Source organism: Vanacampus margaritifer, chromosome 3 (genome assembly GCF_051991255.1).
Source record: "Vanacampus margaritifer isolate UIUO_Vmar chromosome 3, RoL_Vmar_1.0, whole genome shotgun sequence".
NCBI lineage: Eukaryota > Metazoa > Chordata > Actinopteri > Syngnathiformes > Syngnathidae > Vanacampus > Vanacampus margaritifer.
Window position 1 is genome coordinate 365,524 of NC_135434.1, and position 19,477 is coordinate 385,000.

The following is a 19,477-nucleotide window of genomic DNA, read 5'->3' on the forward strand; positions in this document are numbered from 1 at the left end:
TGGTGGATAATATATCAATATAATAGCCTTATTTAAGTTTACACTTATATAAATGATGTATCGCATGAAATGCATTTTTTAAATACCATATTTGGTCCTTCTTCTTCTATTATTAAAGTGAATCAGAATGTTAACCGTAGCGAGCTGCTCGTCACTTCACACAGATTAACATGAGATCACAATTGTATGTATTTTTATACCCAACACTTTACACACAAACAATCAAGGTTTGCGCGGGAAGCGCATACATTCGGACCCGGGTGAGTTTTGTGGTCGCCGGCCGTCTCTCATCTCGTCTCTCGGGTTTTGCCACTTATTGCTTGTGTGCATAAAAGCTCACTTGGGGCGTGGATGACAAATGACAAAAAGCACATCTCCAGCCGCAGCGTCCATTTTGTATTCCCGCCTTCATCTGCCCACGTGCGCACTTCAAATGGCCGCCGCGCAGCTTGTGAGCGATCGGCTTCAAGCATCAAGCAGGCAAACAACTCATCATTCAGCACCACTCGGACCAACTCCGTTCCATGTCCGTGTCCGTGTGTGTGGATAAAAGGTTAGAGGTTGAAGAGGTTAAATATATTTGTCCTCTTTTGCGTGTTCCAAAAATATGAAGACAGATTTTTATTGTAAGAAAAAACACCTTTGCAAAGATGATTTATCAAAACAGAGATCTCCGGACATCGGGACGACCCTGAACATCACGTAGGAGGTGGAATTTTCAGAGTGCCCATTGTGCCCCCTCCCTTGCGGAAGAGGGCTTCTTATAGTATCGAGCTTGGAAAGTGAAACGCCTTTTAAAACACGTTATACAACAGATTTGCAGCTGTGCCGATCTCCAGACAAAATATACTCCCCGGGGACTTTTTCTCAAAACAATATCTCACAAACAAGATGAACTAGATTTAGAGTGGCCGTGAGCGATGGCGCAAACAGAGTGTGTGTGTGTGTTCGAGGCAGATTAATGTGTTTTCGCACACTGAGAAGGAATTTTAGACTAATCAAAGTAAGGTCAAATTGTACTGACTTCAACACTATTTTTACACATCTATAAAACATTTCAACATGGTTCATATATGAAATAAAGAATTCAAATGTTAATAATATTTAACAAGGTGCAAAAAGAAAAGAGTCCAAGTGTTTCAGAGGCGAGGAAGGTGAAAGTCGGTATGGAGGACCAAAAGTCAACATCCAAATGGATATGAAAAAAAACAAAAAACAACATTGGCCATTTAACCACATGCTGCTTCACTTCTGCTCGATTACAGGGCCGAGCACGCATTTGTGCTCAATCGCAGCAAAGGCAACAATTTGCTTGAAAAGACTTGATTGGCTCGCGGTCGGTCTGATTTCGGCCGTGACGTCAACGTCGCCTGTTTCAAACATAAACACGCCAATTCGGACCAATGGCCGTGTGTGTCATGCACGTTGTGCTTGGAGCCACTTGAGTCATCATGCATTGTGTGTGTGCGTGCGTGCGTGCGTGCGTGCGTGCGTGTCTCCAAGACAATGACATGAAATCCAAGGTGACAGCGTTCATATTTCAGTGCACGCAGGAAGAGAAACGTTACGTCGCAATGCGCATTTGCCGGCCATTTCATTAGGTACACTCGCACCATCATAATGGCAGTCCAAAATGGTGGCAAGCTTGCATTAGCGCCTTTGATGCTCACGTTGCTGTATGTTCAGTGACGTCAGTATTGCGGTTTTTTTTTTTTGCTTGCGGGCTCCTCCAACACGCTGCTAGCTTCAGACCAGCGATCATGATTCAAGTTAGCATATTTAGCATGAAAGGATTTGATCCATCCTCAATTGAAAACGTAGCTAATGAAAAATCCTTATTAGTCGGCATTAGCACATTTGGTACTCAAGGTTGCGATCTTGCTAGATGTTAGCATAGCAACTGTTAGCATTCGAACCGTTTGCATTTGCATCTAACTGACCACAGAGAAGTAGGCCACATCCGAGTCAGTCTGCTTCTTCTCAAAAATATTAGCAAAGCAAGTTTTAGCATGTTAGCATGCCACTCCCCCAACACGCGCGCGCACACGCACGCACACACAACAGAGTGAAAAGGTGCTTCCAGGATATCCTGACAAAAGTCAGACGTAAGCGTCCATCTTAATGTGTTAGCCGTGCAAGCGTGAAAGCTTTGTCTTGTCGCCGCCGGGCACAAATGGAGGTTGCGGCTTCATTTGGCCCCCCCCCCACAAAATCTGTTGGCAGCGTGCGTGCGTGCGTGCGTGCGTGCGTGCGTGCGTGCGTGCGTGCGTGCGTGCGTGCGTGCGTGTCTCCAAAGCTGGGCGGTCTCTCGCCCCATTTCAAGGTAGACCGCTTGTCTCAATTCGGCAGGCGTAATTGATGAGGATTGCAGCAGATTTGTTTCCTTTTGTCATTTTTCTTCTTCCTGGCGGAAATGCCGGACGTCCTTCAGGCTTCTGCGGACGTCGCGTTGACCCAAAAACAAATCTGAAACAAACAAACCGCTCGGCATTTTCAATGTGACCTCAGACAAAGCGACGCATTTATCAGAAGAACAAACACACAAAAAGAAGAAGATTGTAAACGACGTCTTTGAGCAAAATATGGACGTGGCTTTTTTATTTTTTTTAAATTGCTTGTCACGGTTTTGCAAGCTTTTATTTCAGACTAAATGAGGACCTCAAGTAGAAATTCTGACAAACAAAACATTTTTCAATGAGTCAAAGTTGTATTTATTGGGGTAATATTACATATTTATATATATATATATATATATATATATATGTTTCCCCCTGTTGACCGACTTATTTGTGTTTTTTGGGCATCAGTCCTCACTTCTGAGTTTTGAAATGTTGAAAATGTTGTTTTTTTTGGTGACAGTTTTAACATGCGTCAAATATTCCGCCATTTCGTTGCGTTCTGCCACCGATGCGGGGGTCTGTCGCTTCGAAGGGACTCCAACGTCCCGAAGACGGTTTGACTTTCTTTCTGCCAACCAACGGCAGAGCTGGAATCACAAAATTCATACTTTTAAAATCAACCCCAAATGGTGACGTTAAATTATTGCCGTAAAGGAAAGTGAAGGACCTTTTCCAGATCGTTACTGTTCGATTTAGTTTTGTTTTGTAAAAGTCAAATGTGTTTTCTTTTCCTTCCGGCAGCGGCGGCGGCGGCGGCGGCAGCGGCGGCGGCGGCGGCGGCGGCGGCGGCGGCGGCGGCGGCGGCGGCATCGTGTCATTAACTAGCTACGGCAACCCGCGGCAACCCGCGGCCACGCGCCGCTCGCTGGGCTGCCGTCAAGAAAAACAGCAAACAGCTTTAGCACAATTTCTTCCCACGCAAACGTTTGCATCTTGTCACCTTGAACATGACAAATATATTATGGAATATTAGAATGTGTGTGCGTGCGTGTTAGGGTGTCAGGCGATTCAAATTTTTATTCTTAATTAATCGCATGACTTTGGTAGTTCACTCACGATTCATCGCAAATTTTCTATCTGTACTAAATGTACAACAAAATATTTTCCTAAGTTTTCATACTCTTGTTAACATAAAAGTGGGAAAAAAATATTAAATTTCATTCGGTTGATTTTAATGAGCTGCATGACTTGATAACGTGCGACACTCGATGAGTGCGACACTTTTTGTCTTTTCTTAAACAAATGGACGTGTTTTCTTGAGGCTTTGGGGACTTTGTCCTGATGCTCTTCTTGTTGTTGCACTCAAATGAGGGCAAAGTGACAAAGAGGTCGACGCCGGCGGCCAGACGAGCCCGGCCCGCCCCGGCCCGGCCCGGTCGAGCCGAGCCGTCAATTAGGGGACGTTGTTCGCTGGGCCGCTCATCATCTCGGAGCCCCGCGAGCGCTCTGGAAAGTGGCTTGCTTGTGTAACGTGCAAATACAGCCTGGATCAAAAAAAGGGGGGGGGGCAGATTATGAGGCCTGACCTCAGCGTGACCTCAGCGTGACCTCAGCGTGACCTCAGCTCCCTTTTTGCCTGGCCAAATAAACCCGGTACTTGCTGAGCTCGGGCAGAATCGGCTCCAAAATGAAAAAAAAAAACAAAAGTGACAAATTCACATACGCGGATGTCATACTTGAAAAGACACAGGAGGCCTGCCCGCCATTTTGTTTGTTTATCGAACATATAAATAGCAGAAATAGAAAAGAAAAACCTTAAACGATCATCGGTCGCCGTTTACATGTTGAAAAGGAAGAAGTTGAAAACATCGGATTCTTTGTACGTTTGGACTTATTTCAATACATACGATAATAAGTTGGAATATTTCAATGAAAGAAAACGTATAAAAGTGCGCTTTGACGCGCGTGTACATTTGCCAGCAGCACACGTACATGAAATTCGTCGGCAGACACAAGAATAGCATTTTCATGACGCTCGTACTGACGCAAGGAAAAATGGTACGCAAATTTGACCAGCTCACGTCTGAGTTCAATAATGATCTTAAAATGAGCTTCTTTTTTTTCCCGTCGTGAGCTGACATTTTGTCAGGCATACCTCGAAGACAAACTCCTCCGTGACATTTGGGAGGGAAATTTCAGCGAGAAACAGATGATGACCACACCCAGAAAATCGTGTGTTACGCCCCCCCCAATCCAAAATGACGGTCCAAGCGCTTCTTCTTACAACAAGCATTTTATTGCGCTGAAGCACGTTGGGAGAAGACACAAAAAAACACAAAACTGCGTATTCAAGAGCTAAAGATAGAAACAATCCCAAAAGAACTTGCATTTGCCATCTGGGCCTGTTGACATCCACTACATAAGCCTGCTAACATGCTAACGATCATAGCATGCTAACGGGCTAGCCCTATTGTGCTAGCGAGCTAACGATAGTACACGGCTTGCAAAAGGTAGCGTAAATACGAACAAAAAGTCTGCAAATGATTGCAAATATGTGACCTCATTGTGCCGCATGTACGAGAGAGAGGGAGGAGTCAAATCGTTTCGTGCAACGGCAGCTCCATCGTCAGGATGGCTTTATTTTTTTATTTTTCCACCTCTTCAGGATGGCTAATGCTGCATTCCAAGATGGTCGGAAGTCACAATGAGCCCGGTTGGTTTTTCCCACTTCCAGGCCAAAGTAAACAACCAAAATGGCGGATAGTGATCAATAGTTTTTTTTATTTTGGTCCTCAAAACTCATTTTGACCTCCAGCAAACTTGCCTTCTCACAATTTTGCTTCCTTTATTGTTTGTATCTTATTACATAAGCATTTCCTACAGTTCAGTATTTCAGGGTTGACAAAGCGAGGCGTCTTTGTCGCTGGCCGTACGCAACGCTTTAAAGTGCGAATGCTTAACATCAGATATTTAAAGCTATTACGATCTCCACGCCCAAAAGTATTGGCACAAACATTCAAACACGCTTTGTGTATTTCTTGTACATTTCACACAAAGAAAACGTACGAGTTTTTTTTCTCGGAATACCCCCCCCCCCCCCTTAAAAAAATACATAAATAAATATATATATATACAATATATTTATACATGGCATGATATCGTGATATCGTGATATGAAAAGTGCCACAATATCATTTCACGAAAAGCAGCACATCTGTTGAAGAAAATCAGGTCGATTTCCATTTGTGCAGTTCTAGCACCCTCTGGTGGCTACTTTTTTAGTGCAGTTGAGTTTGGTTTAAAATCTACGCTAATCATCAGAACATAATCAGCTTGTGAAGCGAGTCAATATGTGGAGGAAGTCGATATGTGCGTGCATTCAATCAATATTAAGTCTTGCTAGAGATTGTAGGTTTGTTTCTATGCATTACTGTTAAGTACAAAAGCACGTTTGTTTTGTTTTGTTTAGTATGACCTCTTTTTTTTCTTTCTTTTTTTTACAATATTGTGAATTTGCCAAGCTCCTCCCAATATTGTGATGGTTATGGTATCGTGGCCTTCCTATCGCGATCATATCATATGCTGATGTTGGGAAGCGGTTCCGTCCCCACCTGACGCCGTCGCACGTTCCCGACTGGCCCGATGACGGCCAACATGAATGAGGTGCAAATGAAAGGATGCGCTTGAGTGAAAGTGGCGCGAGTTGCAAATCCATCGTCACGTCTTCAGTTTGTCAACAAGAGCGCGAACGAGCACTTTGGAGCCTTTTAGCGGCTACAAGTGAGAAGTGAGAAGCTAATAATGTCTTTCTGCTTCCTCAACTGCATTTTTTTTTTTTTATTATTGCAGCCTGCAAGTCTTTATGATCGATCTCAACTGCCAACGTGTCAAGTCGGATTTTTCTTGCCACTGCTTTGCAAATGTGCTCGCAATCATCCTTTGCTCGCGCCACTCCAGCTTGAAAGTGCCCGGATGTTTGTTGCTCTTTGTCATGACGTGTCACGTTGCAGAGGAGGCAGCGGAGAGCAAAAGGCTCCCCTGGGGGAGCAAGCGTGTCACGCGCTCTCAAGACGCGCACGCGCGTGTGCGTTCGTGCGCCGCGCTCAGTTTGCAACCAATGAAACGTAACATTTATTGAAATCTCGTTGCGGTCAATCGACAGTCGCGCGACCGCCAACAAAACAAGGCGCATCCGCACAATGTCAATGTGGCGAAGTTATTTGAGTTCGGCCAAAACGAACGGAAACGAACGTTCAAAAAACGACTTCGTTAACGAACTAACTGAAACTACATTTTATGTTGGCAAAACTAACTAAAACTTAAATTATAGCAAAAAAATATCCTTGGTTTTAGTCTTTGCTCATTAATTTAACGCATGAGCCTTTGGGGACGATTTGAAGTGGATTTATTGCACCGGAATGAGGACGTTTGAAAGTGATGTCATTTAGCAGCAGCCAATAGAAAAGCACCTTGAGATGACGTCGCTGCGAGGCGACAACAAAATGCAACGGCAGGTAAGAAATGAGTTACTTTTCTCATGATGGCGTTTATGAAATATTGCGCACGAGCAGAGGTGACAGAAAGACAGTCAAAACCCGGTCACCGTTTGTCTTTCACCCCAGGTGCTAGCTAGCTAGCTAGCTAGCTCCCATTGTGCTCATTCACCTGCTAAGGAGCTAGCATCAACGGCTAAAGCCAAACTGTGACAGGGTTTTGACTTTCTTTTGCTTTCAAAGACAAAACAGAAACTTATACTGAAACTAACTCAAATGAAACTAAAACTAAGTACGACTTAATTTGATAGCAATGTCAATCACAAGAAAAAAGTCTCCAGAAGCTGCGTTGGGAAAGACACAGGAAGTCTGCCATTTTGGTTTGAAGACGACATTTGATCCCAAAATGGACTTGGGGACGCTTTCAAGCCCGAAAGAACGCACAGGAAGTCCCACATTTTTGTTTTGAGGGCTCGTTTTCCATTCATTTAGGACGCTGTCAAGCATCCTGCCAACAGATGTCTGATTGCTTAAACAATTTTCAAAAATGTACACCAGACAGCTGCACAATGTTGTGCTGTCATTGTTGCGTGTGGGCGGAGCCTGGCGGGGAGAGCGAGGGTCCGTGATTATTCCCGAGCGCCTGAGAAGAGCACAAAGAAAGCTGGAGGCACAAGAGAAGTGATGATGTGAGCTGGGGGGGGCTGTCAGAGAAAGGAAGGATGAAAGGAGCAACCCCCCCCCCCAACCCATCCGCCTCCACACCCGCCTCTCATCCCTCCCTCTTTTTGACGTCATTGGCTGAGAGACACAAAACGCTGGTCTCTTCGGTCCGCGTTTACTCGCGCACGCTCGCATGAATCCGTCGGACCAAACCTCCGCCTGCCTGAACCCGCCCTCCCCCCTCCCCCCCACCTCCCCCAACCACACACACAAAGGCCCCCGCGGGACCCCTTCCAATTAGCCACCTTGACCCAAGTTGGCAGATGTGACGGACGGGAGCCATCTCAGCCGTCAGCCAGCAGCGCCTCTCATCCGGGAGAACAAGACCTCCGCTGGAAGGAGGCTGAGCTTCGGCCCCGCGCTGACCCGGGAGCGGGACCGCCCCCTCTGCTTCAGGACTCGGACAGCTCCCAGACCCGCCGCCTTCCCATGAGCTGCCGAGCGCCCTCCTCCTTTTCCTCGGGATGATGCAGACGGAGGGTTCGGTGCAGACGGAGGGTTCGGTGCAGACGGAGGGTTCGGTGCAGACGGAGGGTTCGATGCGGGCCAGCGCGGCCATGCTGCATCAGAAGCAGCTGTTTGAGAAGTTGTGGAAGGGGACCTTCAAGGCGGTGGCCATGCCGAGGCCGGAGAGCGTCATCGTGGCCAGCATCACCGCTCGCAGCAGGCTGAGCCGCCGCCGGTGAGTTCGCTGAGCGCGGGAAACCTGGCAACTTGTCACGCTTCAACCTTTTTGCTTCCGCCGCTTCACCAGAACTCCCATTGAGTGAAGACTTCTTCTTCTTCTCTTCTTCTTCTTCTCTTCTTCTTCTTCTCTTCTTCTTCTTCTCTTCTTCTTCTTCTCTTCTTCTTCTTCTCTTCTTCTTCTCTTCTTCTTCATCTCTTCTTGACTCCCGCGCGTTGCTTTCAGGAAACACCCTAAATGAACGTTTCCCCAAAACTGCACATTCAGTGAACGTCGTCAGTCTACATTCGTTTCTTTGAAGATGCGAAGTTCATGTTCGGTTTGTCCAAGACTCTAAATTGCAGACGCTTTATTGTACGACATACTTGAGCTTTACTAAATGTCGTCAATGTTTACGAAAATATGGACATTGTTTGTTGTTTATGAAAACATGTTTGTTGAGTCCATAGAAGACTCTAAATCCACGTCCATGAATATAAGAAGTGACGTTTGTCAAAGACGGCTGAACCCGACGGCTTCCTTTCCAAAACGATGTTGTCAGTGTTTAGGAAAACTCGCGTTTGCGTTTTGGAGGCTCTCACGTGACATTCGATTTCGCTGAAGCACGCGATGTTGGTCCAAAAACACAAATCACAGGTTTATTAAAGTAACACTTAAAAAAAACGTTTCAGTTTATGTTGCCGTATGTTTTTGTCATGTCTGAAGGAAGACCGCATTTGGGCCCAGGACGAGCGCATTGCGTCGTTTTTTTTATTTATTTTTTGCTGACTTCATCCGGGCTAGCTTTTGACGTTTGCCATCAAGCCGGCAGCATATTTGTGTTTTTTTTTTGTGTGTGTCAGCGTTCCTACATCCTCCTCAAAGTTGCGTCGTGCCAGTACAAACGATCCAGACGGCCTCGGGTCGTGGCAAACGGGACCATTCAACACGTTTCAAGTTCTTGTTTCGTCACAAGAATGATGCAAATGTTTGATTAAGGTTGAAAAGTTCCTCGGAGGAATTCGTGGCGGCCATGTTTGTGAAAAGGGATGCAAAAGTGTCTCAATTGAAGTCAATGTCAACAAAAGCACCTGCCAAGTTAGGCCCGTCAAATTGGTTTTGGTCTTGATGAAAACATTGAAGATGACGTTGTCAATCTTTGTCAAAACATACTTGAAGCTTAAGAATTGCTGTAAAACAAAAACTTACGGCTCATCAAATACTTGAAATGGATTTCAATATTGACAAAAACATCAACGCTCCTCATATTGTTTGGTGTTGACGACAAGAACATGTAGCGGACGTTTCTTGAAGCTGAACTGTTGATGAAAACAGGAACATTTGGCTCTTTTTAGAGTCAAAGTCGGTGTCAAGATTTCCCAAAACACAAACATGAGTTCAACTGCGGATGTCGACAAACGTTCCCAAAACTTTGCTTAGGTTTGTTGAAGGCGCAAAACAAAACGTGCACGTCGTACCTGAAGGTCTTCCAAGTTTGATCAATTGTTTGTCAATCGTTGTCATTGCCTGGGAAAACACACGCGTTAGCGTTAGGGTTAGCCTAACGCTAACGCTAACCCTAGCAAACAACTGTCAGGGCAAAGCGATTCCTGTCGATGACTTTGATCGAGCGTAACGTCGTCGACTGACTTCAGGTTGGTGAGCATCATAAAGATCGGCTTCAACTATTTCAACACCCTCAAATCCATTTCTTAGCGCTGCGCTAAGCATCCGCTGAAAGGAGATTTTTGATGCCGAGTTGTGTTGCAGTCCTCCGGATGGACTTTGCGTCAACGCCTGCTCAAGGAGTTCCACATTTTCTGACGGCCGTCGAGCTTCTCAAACAGACGCCAGGAACATTTCTTGACGCGTGGCAATTTTCCAACGCCGCTCTAATGTCAAAGGTCATCTAAGCATCGGGGGTGAGCTTGTAAATGCACCTTGACAACACGTGGCAAAAGGTTCAAGCCAGTTGACACTCAACATCATGTTGACTGTTGTGATGAAAAGTCAACCGTGTTAAAGGAATGACCAAATCTACGTATCACACTTTGAATGACACAAGTTCGTTTTCAACCAAACGGCGTCTCAGTAACTTTTTGACAGCGGAATGTTTAATTCATTGACTGGCAGCCGTTTTCACTGAAGCAACCCCCTTCGCTCCCGGCTGTTTGACTGGATTTGGACTGATTTTGCAAGGCCCTCAGAATATTGTGATCCATTGCTATCAAAACATGGAAGCTACCGAAAGAAAGATGAAAGTCTTTTCTTTCATCGGGAAAAAAAAAAATTCTATCTGTTTCCATTTTGCAGCAATTAGAGCAAAGTTGCATCATTATTCACAAACCTGTTTAAAACTGTGAGGGAAAAAAAAAAGGCCTTTTTTTCAACATGGCCCTGGTTGGTCTCTTATACTCTGCTGCCACCTCCTGGCCGTAACTACCATTGCTTCAAGCATTCTCTTCAGTTCAGAGGCGGCATCAAAGCCTTCTATATGCTCTAAGATAAAAAAATGTGAAAAAACGTTAAAAAAAAAAGTATAAATCCATCTTTGGGAGCGCGGCAACATTCCAAATAGAAGGTATTTATACGTTTTGGGAGCTTTCTCAGGGATTCGTTCCTGGCAAAGCTTGCAGCTGCAGGCCTGCTTGTTAACGCAAAACTCCTAGAGCAGGCCTTTGCGCAAAGTCAGGGAACGTCTGGTGGAAACGCCGGCCTGGCCAAAGTGTGTGCTATCAATAGACACCATTTGACAAAATGCTTTTGCCTTTGGAAGGCGAGCCCCCTGCTGCTTTGTGGTCATTGTCGGCCCGACGTAGCGGCATCCTCCATCTTTTGCTTCTCTTGGAATTGGCGGTCAATGTTAGCTTGCGCCGTGGTTGGAAAGATTGGAGGGATTGTTTTCTTTTCGATTCTCGCACCTGCTTGAAGGATACCCGAAATAAAATTGAGAAAAGGAAGTGCAATGTGACTGTTGGGGCATTTATTGCTTTCGATGTTCTAAGCAGAACCAAGACCGCCAACTGGCCTGGCGAGGAAAACAAACTTGGCACAGCTGCATGAGCTTGTGCAAGTGTACCTAATGAAATGGCCTGGATTTGGGCCTGTCTGCTGCGTTTTAGTCAAATGAGGCGTGGCCCTCCTCGCCTGCTGACAGTGATGCTGATGGCGAGGAGGGAGGGAGCGTGCCGGCGTCCACCGCGGCGAGGGGGATGCCGGACGGGAAGGTCAGACAGAATGGGAATAATGAGGAGAAAACAGCAGAAATAAACACAGATTTTTCCCTGTTGTGGTCTTGCAAGGGCCTGAATTGCGCCGTCACGATTAGGAACAAGCATTATTTGTGCGTGCGTGAAAATGTTAGCACAACAAAGCAAGCAACTTGTTTGTTCCAAACCTCTTGATTGTGAAATGTGGTCAAGACAATTCAAGCAAAACTTGAAACATTTTGTTGAATGGCCCAAATGAAAGTTTTTGCATGGAAATGTGTTGAAGTTCCCTCTCGCACGTCAGGAGACACTCCAGATGTGTCAAAGGAGTCTGACGTCATTGAAAACGAGTCTTAAAACATGCTTAGTGACAAAATGGCTGAGAAAGTCTTCAAATGGGCTTCATCTATCATGATGATGCCATCCGCCTGCCATCCCTTGGGGTGAAAGTCAGCCCGTCGCGATCGATTAGTCATGCCTGCAGAGGGCGGAAGTGGGAGCTGTCGTGGGCCACCGGCTTTGTTGGTTTCTCTTTCTCCTGAGGTTGGCAGAGAGGCAGACCGACTCCTGTTATGATTCCCTCCGTTTCTGGTACGTGCTGACTCTTTGTACTCGTGAAAAGGGACGCGCGTTTGCTTGTTTTTCAGGACGTTTTGCTTCGTTAGCGACTAGTTTGCCGTTGGCGGCTAGCTCGTGTGCGCATGCGCAATAGCGTCCAAGCGCTGCGTGCGACATCGTTTAGTCAATAACATGTTTTATGCACGAATCTTTGTTGGTATTTAGACCACGGTATCATCATATTCTATCCTAAATGGAAACAAAGCTGTATTATTGTGTCAAATCTTTTCAATCCTTAGACCGGCGTCTCTCTAACCGTCTCACTCAAACAAACGTCAGCCACTGAAGTTCCTGACATCAGAACACCTTCTGCCAACTTGTTTTGATGCGATTCCGTTTTTGTGTTTTTGTGTTTTTGTGTTTTCTTTTTAAATCTATTGTTTGGCGTTCCTTTCCGCTGGCCTCGCACGCACGAGGAAAACCAGCGCCGTCTGCTGGCAGGTCGTGTAATTGCATTGATGCTATTGTGTCATTTTCTATTCAAGACGTCGAGCGACAACAATCGCCAGCTGGTTTTTGGAAAAGCTCAAACAAAGCATAATATGAACCTTAACCATAAAAGACTTTTTACTTTTTAAACAACTGTATTGTGAAGACAGTGTACATACACACACAAACAATATCCAAATTCCAAAATGTAACCATTTAATTCATTATTTTGATCTGAATATCATCTTATATCATGAAAGAATTGAGTCATTCAAGAAAATGCATCTTCGTATTCTGAACAGCAACTCCATTTTAATTGCGTGTACAAGGATGGGAGGCTTCTTGACAATCCATTTTCTCCAATTTTGCCAGCGATTCTCTTTGTGTTTGATCTGCAAACGTCTGCTTTTAGTTTGGATGCACTTTTTATGGGGCGGATTTTGTGACACTTTGAGCAGTTTGAGTGCGACGTCGTCAGCAAAGGTCGCGATGACCGCTTGTCACAAATGTGACAAAAACGACTGAACACGTCCTTCGCGTTGTTTTGCGTCGCTGAGCCCGCTTTGTACGCGTTGTTTGTGACGTGACAAAAGTCAGAGCGCAAACGAGGATGGCGAGCAGAGCAGAAAGCCAAACGAGTCGCATCCAAATTGTTGGGGGTTTTTTCTTTAAAGAAAAGAAATGCTTGGAGGAATTCTGAACTGACAAAACATCACCCAAAAATATGACGGAGAGCCACTGGAACTTCATCCAATATGTTTTTACAAATTTGATTTCTGCTGCTACTTTGGTACATTTCTCAAAAGCCATTTTTAAGAAAGGCTTGGATTTTGCGACTTGCGGTGGGAACGTCATCGGTTTCCATCGCCGTCATCTTTAAATCAATTCTTGAATCCAATGGATTGATTCTTGACAAGTCAAATGTTTTTCTTAAATCAATTTCTTCTACATGGCTTTAATCTCGTTCTTGAACAAAGATGAGTCAAATATCATTTTTCAATGAAATCTTTTTAAAGTCTTTTTTTAATCAACTCTTATTACTGTATTCTATATCATTCTTTCATCAAATCATTTTGACCTAATGAAGTTCACCTTGACCTTGAAATGAAAACAAATATGTTTATTTATATTATATAAATGAATTAAAAAAGGAAAATTGATTTGATGTCATTTATTTCAAACAAGTCGTCTGTGTGTCGTGTCAGGACTTTCCCAGACGAGCTCATGCGGCGGCTCGCCATCGCTTGACGGAAGCCACGACGTCCCCAAAGTCGTATTTTGCCGCTTTCGCTTCAAAGCAAAGACGGCTTATCGCGCTTCTTCTTCTTCATTTGGGAAAAGATGAAAGTGTCGCCTAATTAACGATTTCTTTTCAGCCGTTCCATTTGGAGCGAGCGGGAACCGGCGCCGCTCAGCTCGGTCTCTGTCGCTGCTCACTTTCAAATCAAAGGCAACGGCCGACTAACGAGGCATCCTGGCAATCAAGGATTTGTCCCCTTAACGAGCTGGCGAAGGCCCCGCCCTCGTTAAGATGGCCGCTCTGTACTCGTGCCGTGCTTATTTCAAATTGCTCATCATTTTCAGGGCGTTCTTTCGCTCTCGTCGTCAAATTTGAATTTCAGGCTCATCCGGCTTGAACATTGTCAACTGGATCGGATTCGCTTGGAAAAAACCGAATCAACTCTTCACAGCGGCAAATTTGTCAGACCTGCCAATCATGAGCAAACCCATCAAAAAGTCTGAAGAATCCACAAAGACAAAGCAAGTCTGACATTTGAGTTTGGAATTTACAAGCTAGCAACACTTTGGTCCACCTTGGCAGCTACCGGGACTTTTTGTTGAGTTTTTCTCAATTCAGCCTCAGACGACCAGGAACGTTAGAAGACGTGTTGCAAAAAAAAAAAAGGATTCTCATAAGATTTGCGATTCTCACTTGGTAGGATTCAGAATCAATTTGAAATGTCCCAAAATCAATTTTATTGAAATGATTTGATACAGTCTTGCCCTTTGTTTGTGTGTGTGCCTTTATTGGGAGCGCTGTTGTGTTGTACACGATTTGGTCACTAGGGGCAGTGTGGTTTCACACGTTACGTTTTAGCCACAGTAGCGAGTAGAAGGAAAAAGTCAACATCCAGTTATTCCAATAAAAGTCTTTTTTTTTTTTTTGCAGCGTCGGAAGAGCAGATGCCGGCAATAATGTTAACGTGCTTCTCATTCCTGAAGCGTTTTGTATGAAAAGCCGTTCTTTTGAGTGACGAAAGTGCCACAAATAGCGCGCTCATTAGCATTAGCGAGTCTGACTGGAGGAGCTCATGACGATTTTTTGCACATCTATAAATTGAAGCAGAAATCATTTGGAATCAAAACTCGATTCTGAATGGAATCGCAGACCCCAAAATCGGAATCAGCGTGCGTGCTTAGCTTTTTGCTAACTATGCAAATCTTGCGAGAAATGTGTGGCAACGCCAGCAGGCACCGTTTTGCCGGTCGTGGTGACTTTGCCGGCGTCCTTTCCAGGGCCGCTGATTGACACGTTTAGCCCGGCAGCCCCCCCGACCGACAAGCCCTCATCCTGCCGAGAGGCGTGAGATTAGCCGGCTCGTGTGTTATCGGCTGAGGAGGGAGGGAGGGACGGACAGAGGGACGGACGGACGGACTGACGGACGGACGGACGCTCGGCCAACACTCCTCCAGGCGGAGTGACCGCTCGCCGCACCGATGGCCAGATGAAGCCACGTGAGCCGCGGCGCCGGCGTTTTAAAAGACAGCACACGCCTCAGATAAATCCCACCTTCACATTTGCTTATTTGGCTTTTTTTTCCCACCTTTTCCAACAACATTCAGTTCACTTGGATTCCATTTCGATTTTTTTTCCAATTGCTTCACTTCAATCGGACGCATAAGAAAAAAAACTGAAAGCAAATCACATCGTAGCCTTGCTTGGTTGTCCTGCAACCTGCAAATATGTTCTTAGCAGGGCCAGGATGCAAAAAGCTCATTTTGCCAATCTTTTAAACAATTTGTGAATAATGATGAAACTTTGCTCCATTCGAATGCTAATTGCTGCAAAACGGAAACAAATAGAAATAAACTTTTTTTTTTTTCTTGATGAAAGAAGACACTTCATCTTTCATTTGGTCGCTTCCATGTTTTTATAGCGATGGATCACGATGTTCTGTGGGCCTTGCAACATGAGTCCAAATCCAGTCAAACAGCCGGGAGCGAAGGGGGTTGCTTCAGTGAAAATGGCTGCCAGTCAATGAGTTCAACTTTCTGATTGGCGAATGAAAATGTGCAAAAATTCCGTTTGTGTCCTTTTGGTCTTCTTCGTTGTGTGTGTGTGTTTTTCAAAATGTCAGGGATGACTTGTCGGACGCAAGCGCGTCTAATTGGAGGCAGGTGTTGACGGTCTGTCAAGACTTTCAATTGGCTTCGCTTTAATTGGATGCTGATGTTTTTGTAAGCGGCGCCGCTTGAGTTTTTGTTTTGCTTTTCTCCGCTCTTCACTTCCCAGCGGTGACCTTTGACCCGTCCGCCAAGGAAACGCGTTTCCTTCTGACAATGCGCTAATTGGAGGCCCGTTTGGCAGCCGGGAATCGTAATCGGATGGGAGGTGTCCGCCTCATTTGGCTTGGGGGGTGCAATTCTTTTGTTTTCAGTTTCGTGGAAGGCGTCGGCTGCGAGCGCACGTTTGTTTGTTTCGACCGTTTGCTTGTTTATTGTTTATTGTGTCATCCAACGGGGCTGAATTCACTTTTCAGTTCATGGCTGCCCAAATTCATCCGTTAATCAACATGCCATCGATGACCAAATGAATGCACGACTTTTTTCCATTCACGATCGTCCAAATGATGCGATTTCGACAGTAATTGTTGCCGCATTTGTGGTCATCTTGTGCGTTGCATGGAACGGCGGCCCCGCCCACCGCCGTCAACGGCCGCCGTTATTGCACACGCAACCCAAATCATGCAAAGTTTGTGTTTCAAATCCAGCTGTCAAACATTACGCGTCGGAATCCAAGATCAAATTCATCTTAAATTTGGATTCAAGTTCGTTAAAAATGTTGACATCCACATTTTTTTTGCCCGCCAAATTTAAAGAGCGCCTTTTATGTGTTCATTCTTCAAAAGTTTCTCATTTTCTAATCCGTTAATTACTTGCAAAATGTACAATTGAAAAACAAAAATTCTGAATGTCGTATGCAAACATTTATCAAATGTTTTCCCTTTTCATATCTGCAGTTTATGCGTTTATTTCCTGTCAAGCTGAAGGTTCGAAAGCAGACAAAAGCTTTCATCTGCGGCAATACAACATTCATGTCATCATTTTTTCTGATGAATGAGTTCGTTAACGCTTGAACGGTGACGGCGCTCGTTTCAAACCAACAAACCGGCATCCCAAATCCAAGTGTGTTTGTTTGGTGGATGGACGGACGGACGGACGGACGGACCAACCGACGGACGGACGGACCGACGGACCGACCGACCAACTTGCTCTCCACAAACGGCAAACCGACCGCCACACTTTGTTTTGCTTTCATTTCTGCCGGTAATCGAAGGACGTCGCTGCTCGGCAAAATGGCGAGCCGAGGGAGAAAGGCGGAGCCGGCGTGAAAAGCCGCAGCACCACAAGCCACTCCCACTTTTTTCTTCTTCTTCTTTTTTTCTTTCAGTCCAGAGGCGGAAGGCCAACAAACGCGGGGCGGCGACCCGACGCACGGCACGGCCGGCGACTCCAAGGTGACCCCGCCCCTCAAATTACAATGACAACAAGAAAAATCATATTTACAACAAATAATAATAATAATTACCTGGCGTTTCACAAGCTCACTTTCACTACTGTGATGCCTTCGCAAAATATTCATTTCTCTTCCAACTACAATTCATACTTTGTCATTTTCGCATCATTTATCTTTCAATTGACTTCATAAGCATTGCGCTATTAGCATTCGGCTATTAGCATTCGGCTATTAGCATTCAGTTTAGCATTCGGCTATTAGGAAATCAAAGCTTTTTTTTATAGATTGTGAAAATGTGTCATTAGGACAATAATGACTTAAGTCGTACCTGGGCAAGTTGTTTCCAACCCGAGCCACTTTTCCTTGTGCTCAAACGTTGTTTTCCTGCAGCCCGGCCACGTTGCCGACGGCGACCGCAAGAAGGAGGCGGCTGCAGACCACTTTCCGCCCCCCCCAAAATGCCGCCGCCAACATGGCCGCCGGGCCGGGAGGTGAGCGACCCGACGCTGAAAGATCACAAAGTGCTGACGTTTGTTGTTTGTTTTTTCCAACGTCTCCCGTCATTGTTTGTTGCGCCGTCGATTTCTGGTGGCGGCCGACGGGACGGAAATCGGCGTCATTGGACAAATCGGCATCCGTGGCAGCCATGGTTCGGTTTTCCCTTGATGACGTTTCACGTTTCAAATTCACATGTAGAAACCGTCAAAATGAATCCGTTCATCGACGTGTGATGTTCGAACAAGTCACGGTTTGGAGTTTTCGTCTTTTGAGGACAAACGCCGCGATTTCAGCATCTCAACCGTCCTTGTGGACGCGTTTCTGTCGTCTTTGATGAAAGAAGTCTGATTGTCTTCTGTGCGGAATCCAAACAAGACAATTCGAAACATCAGTTTTCACTTTTGAAAACAATTTTTTTACTTTCAAATCAGTCTACAAATAGAAAGTAGAAAATAAGCAGCGATGACGATCGTCATCAGGAAAAACATGATCTTGTAACACTGGAAGCAGGTTGATCGATTCTCAAAATATTCGATAGTGACGGCACTGTTCACATTCATTTGATTTCAATTTGCAATTTTCGGATTCCAATCCTCTTTTTTTGCACATTTGTTGTATGAACGTCGGAATTTGGTGTGACTTCATTTGCATTTCTGCTGACTTTAACCATCCGTGCATTTTCAAACCGCGTACTCATGACTTTTCCCTGTAAAATATCTACACCTTATTTCAAAGAAAAGATTTTTTTGTTCTCGTAATCTGATCTAAATTCTCCTCCAATTTCAGACTATTTCTTTCTTTCTTTCTTTCTTTCTTTCTTTCTTTCTTTTTTCAAACGGCATGTTAGGCAGCCTACTAAAACTCTCCGATTCTCCCGAGAACACATCAAATTAGCGTGCTAAGATGCTAAGTCTTTTTTTTCTCCTGTATTTATTTTCCTCCTCCGCCCGCCTGCGAACAGTGCGGGCATCCGTCGTTGCCGTCGTTGCCGTCGTTGCCGTCGTTGCCTTCGTTGCCGTCGTTGCCGTCTCACGTCGTCGGCAACGGATCATCTCGCTTTTCATTGTTTGGAGCCGTGAAATTTTTTTTCTGATGCGTGCCGGCGGTGGCGAGGGTTCGAGGAGATGAAGGCCAAATAATGTCTTGTACGCTAATGCTGCAAACGTTTCAAGTCGTCGAAAAGCACGTCAGCACAAAAGCAACAGCGAGAGAAAATCGACCCTTTTTTTTCCTCATTTATGGACGATACAATTCGTGCCTGCACACTCATAATATCGTGACTTTATTTTTGGGTTGAAATAAATTGGAATCAATGAATGAATGAAATAATAAGAAATATTAGGACAAATATAAACTCCATTTCAATTGTCAATTTGATCTCTTAAGTCGGTGTCGATGCAAATGTTTTACATTTATTTTCTTAATATTTCAATTCATATTTGGATGTCCTGGCACAAATTGCGCTCGCGTTCTCGCGGAAATTTCGACTTGATTGTGGAGAAAATGTCGACATTTCTCGCCGGTCGTTTTCGGATCGGATTGTCGCGCAAATCCTGCTGATGTTGTGACTTTCTTCCTCCCGCCCTGCAGCGCCTCCTTTGGTGAGGAGCTGCCACTGCGGCATAAAGGCAAAAAGAAGAAGAGCAAATCTGAGCGTAAAAGAACGACGAGGAGGTGACTTGACTTTTTGTTTTTAGCTTCTCCTTTTTCTTTTTGTAGCACTTGAACAATTAGGGAAACTCTGCAATTCCAAAGAACCATATATT

At 45.0% G+C, this 19,477-nt stretch overlaps 1 protein-coding gene across 20 annotated transcripts in view; it reads left to right on the forward strand.

Moving 5' to 3' along the window:
* Positions 1-6,357: 6,357 nt before the first annotated feature.
* The window catches only part of hspb8 (heat shock protein b8), a 30,990-nt gene continuing 17,870 nt past the window's right edge, over positions 6,358-19,477 (forward strand). For 7 of the 20 annotated variants that reach the window (XM_077560832.1, XM_077560827.1, XM_077560834.1 and 4 more), the window contains exon 1: positions 19,402-19,477. This exon is cut by the window's right edge and continues 194 nt beyond it. Coding sequence is in view for 13 of the 20 variants with exons in the window: in XM_077560823.1 (XP_077416949.1) it covers positions 8,020-8,237; positions 17,148-17,214; positions 17,604-17,704; positions 19,302-19,385 (470 nt within the window). In the remaining 7 variants the exon portion in view is untranslated. The other 13 variants (XM_077560823.1, XM_077560824.1, XM_077560825.1 and 10 more) reach the window with 13 other exon arrangements.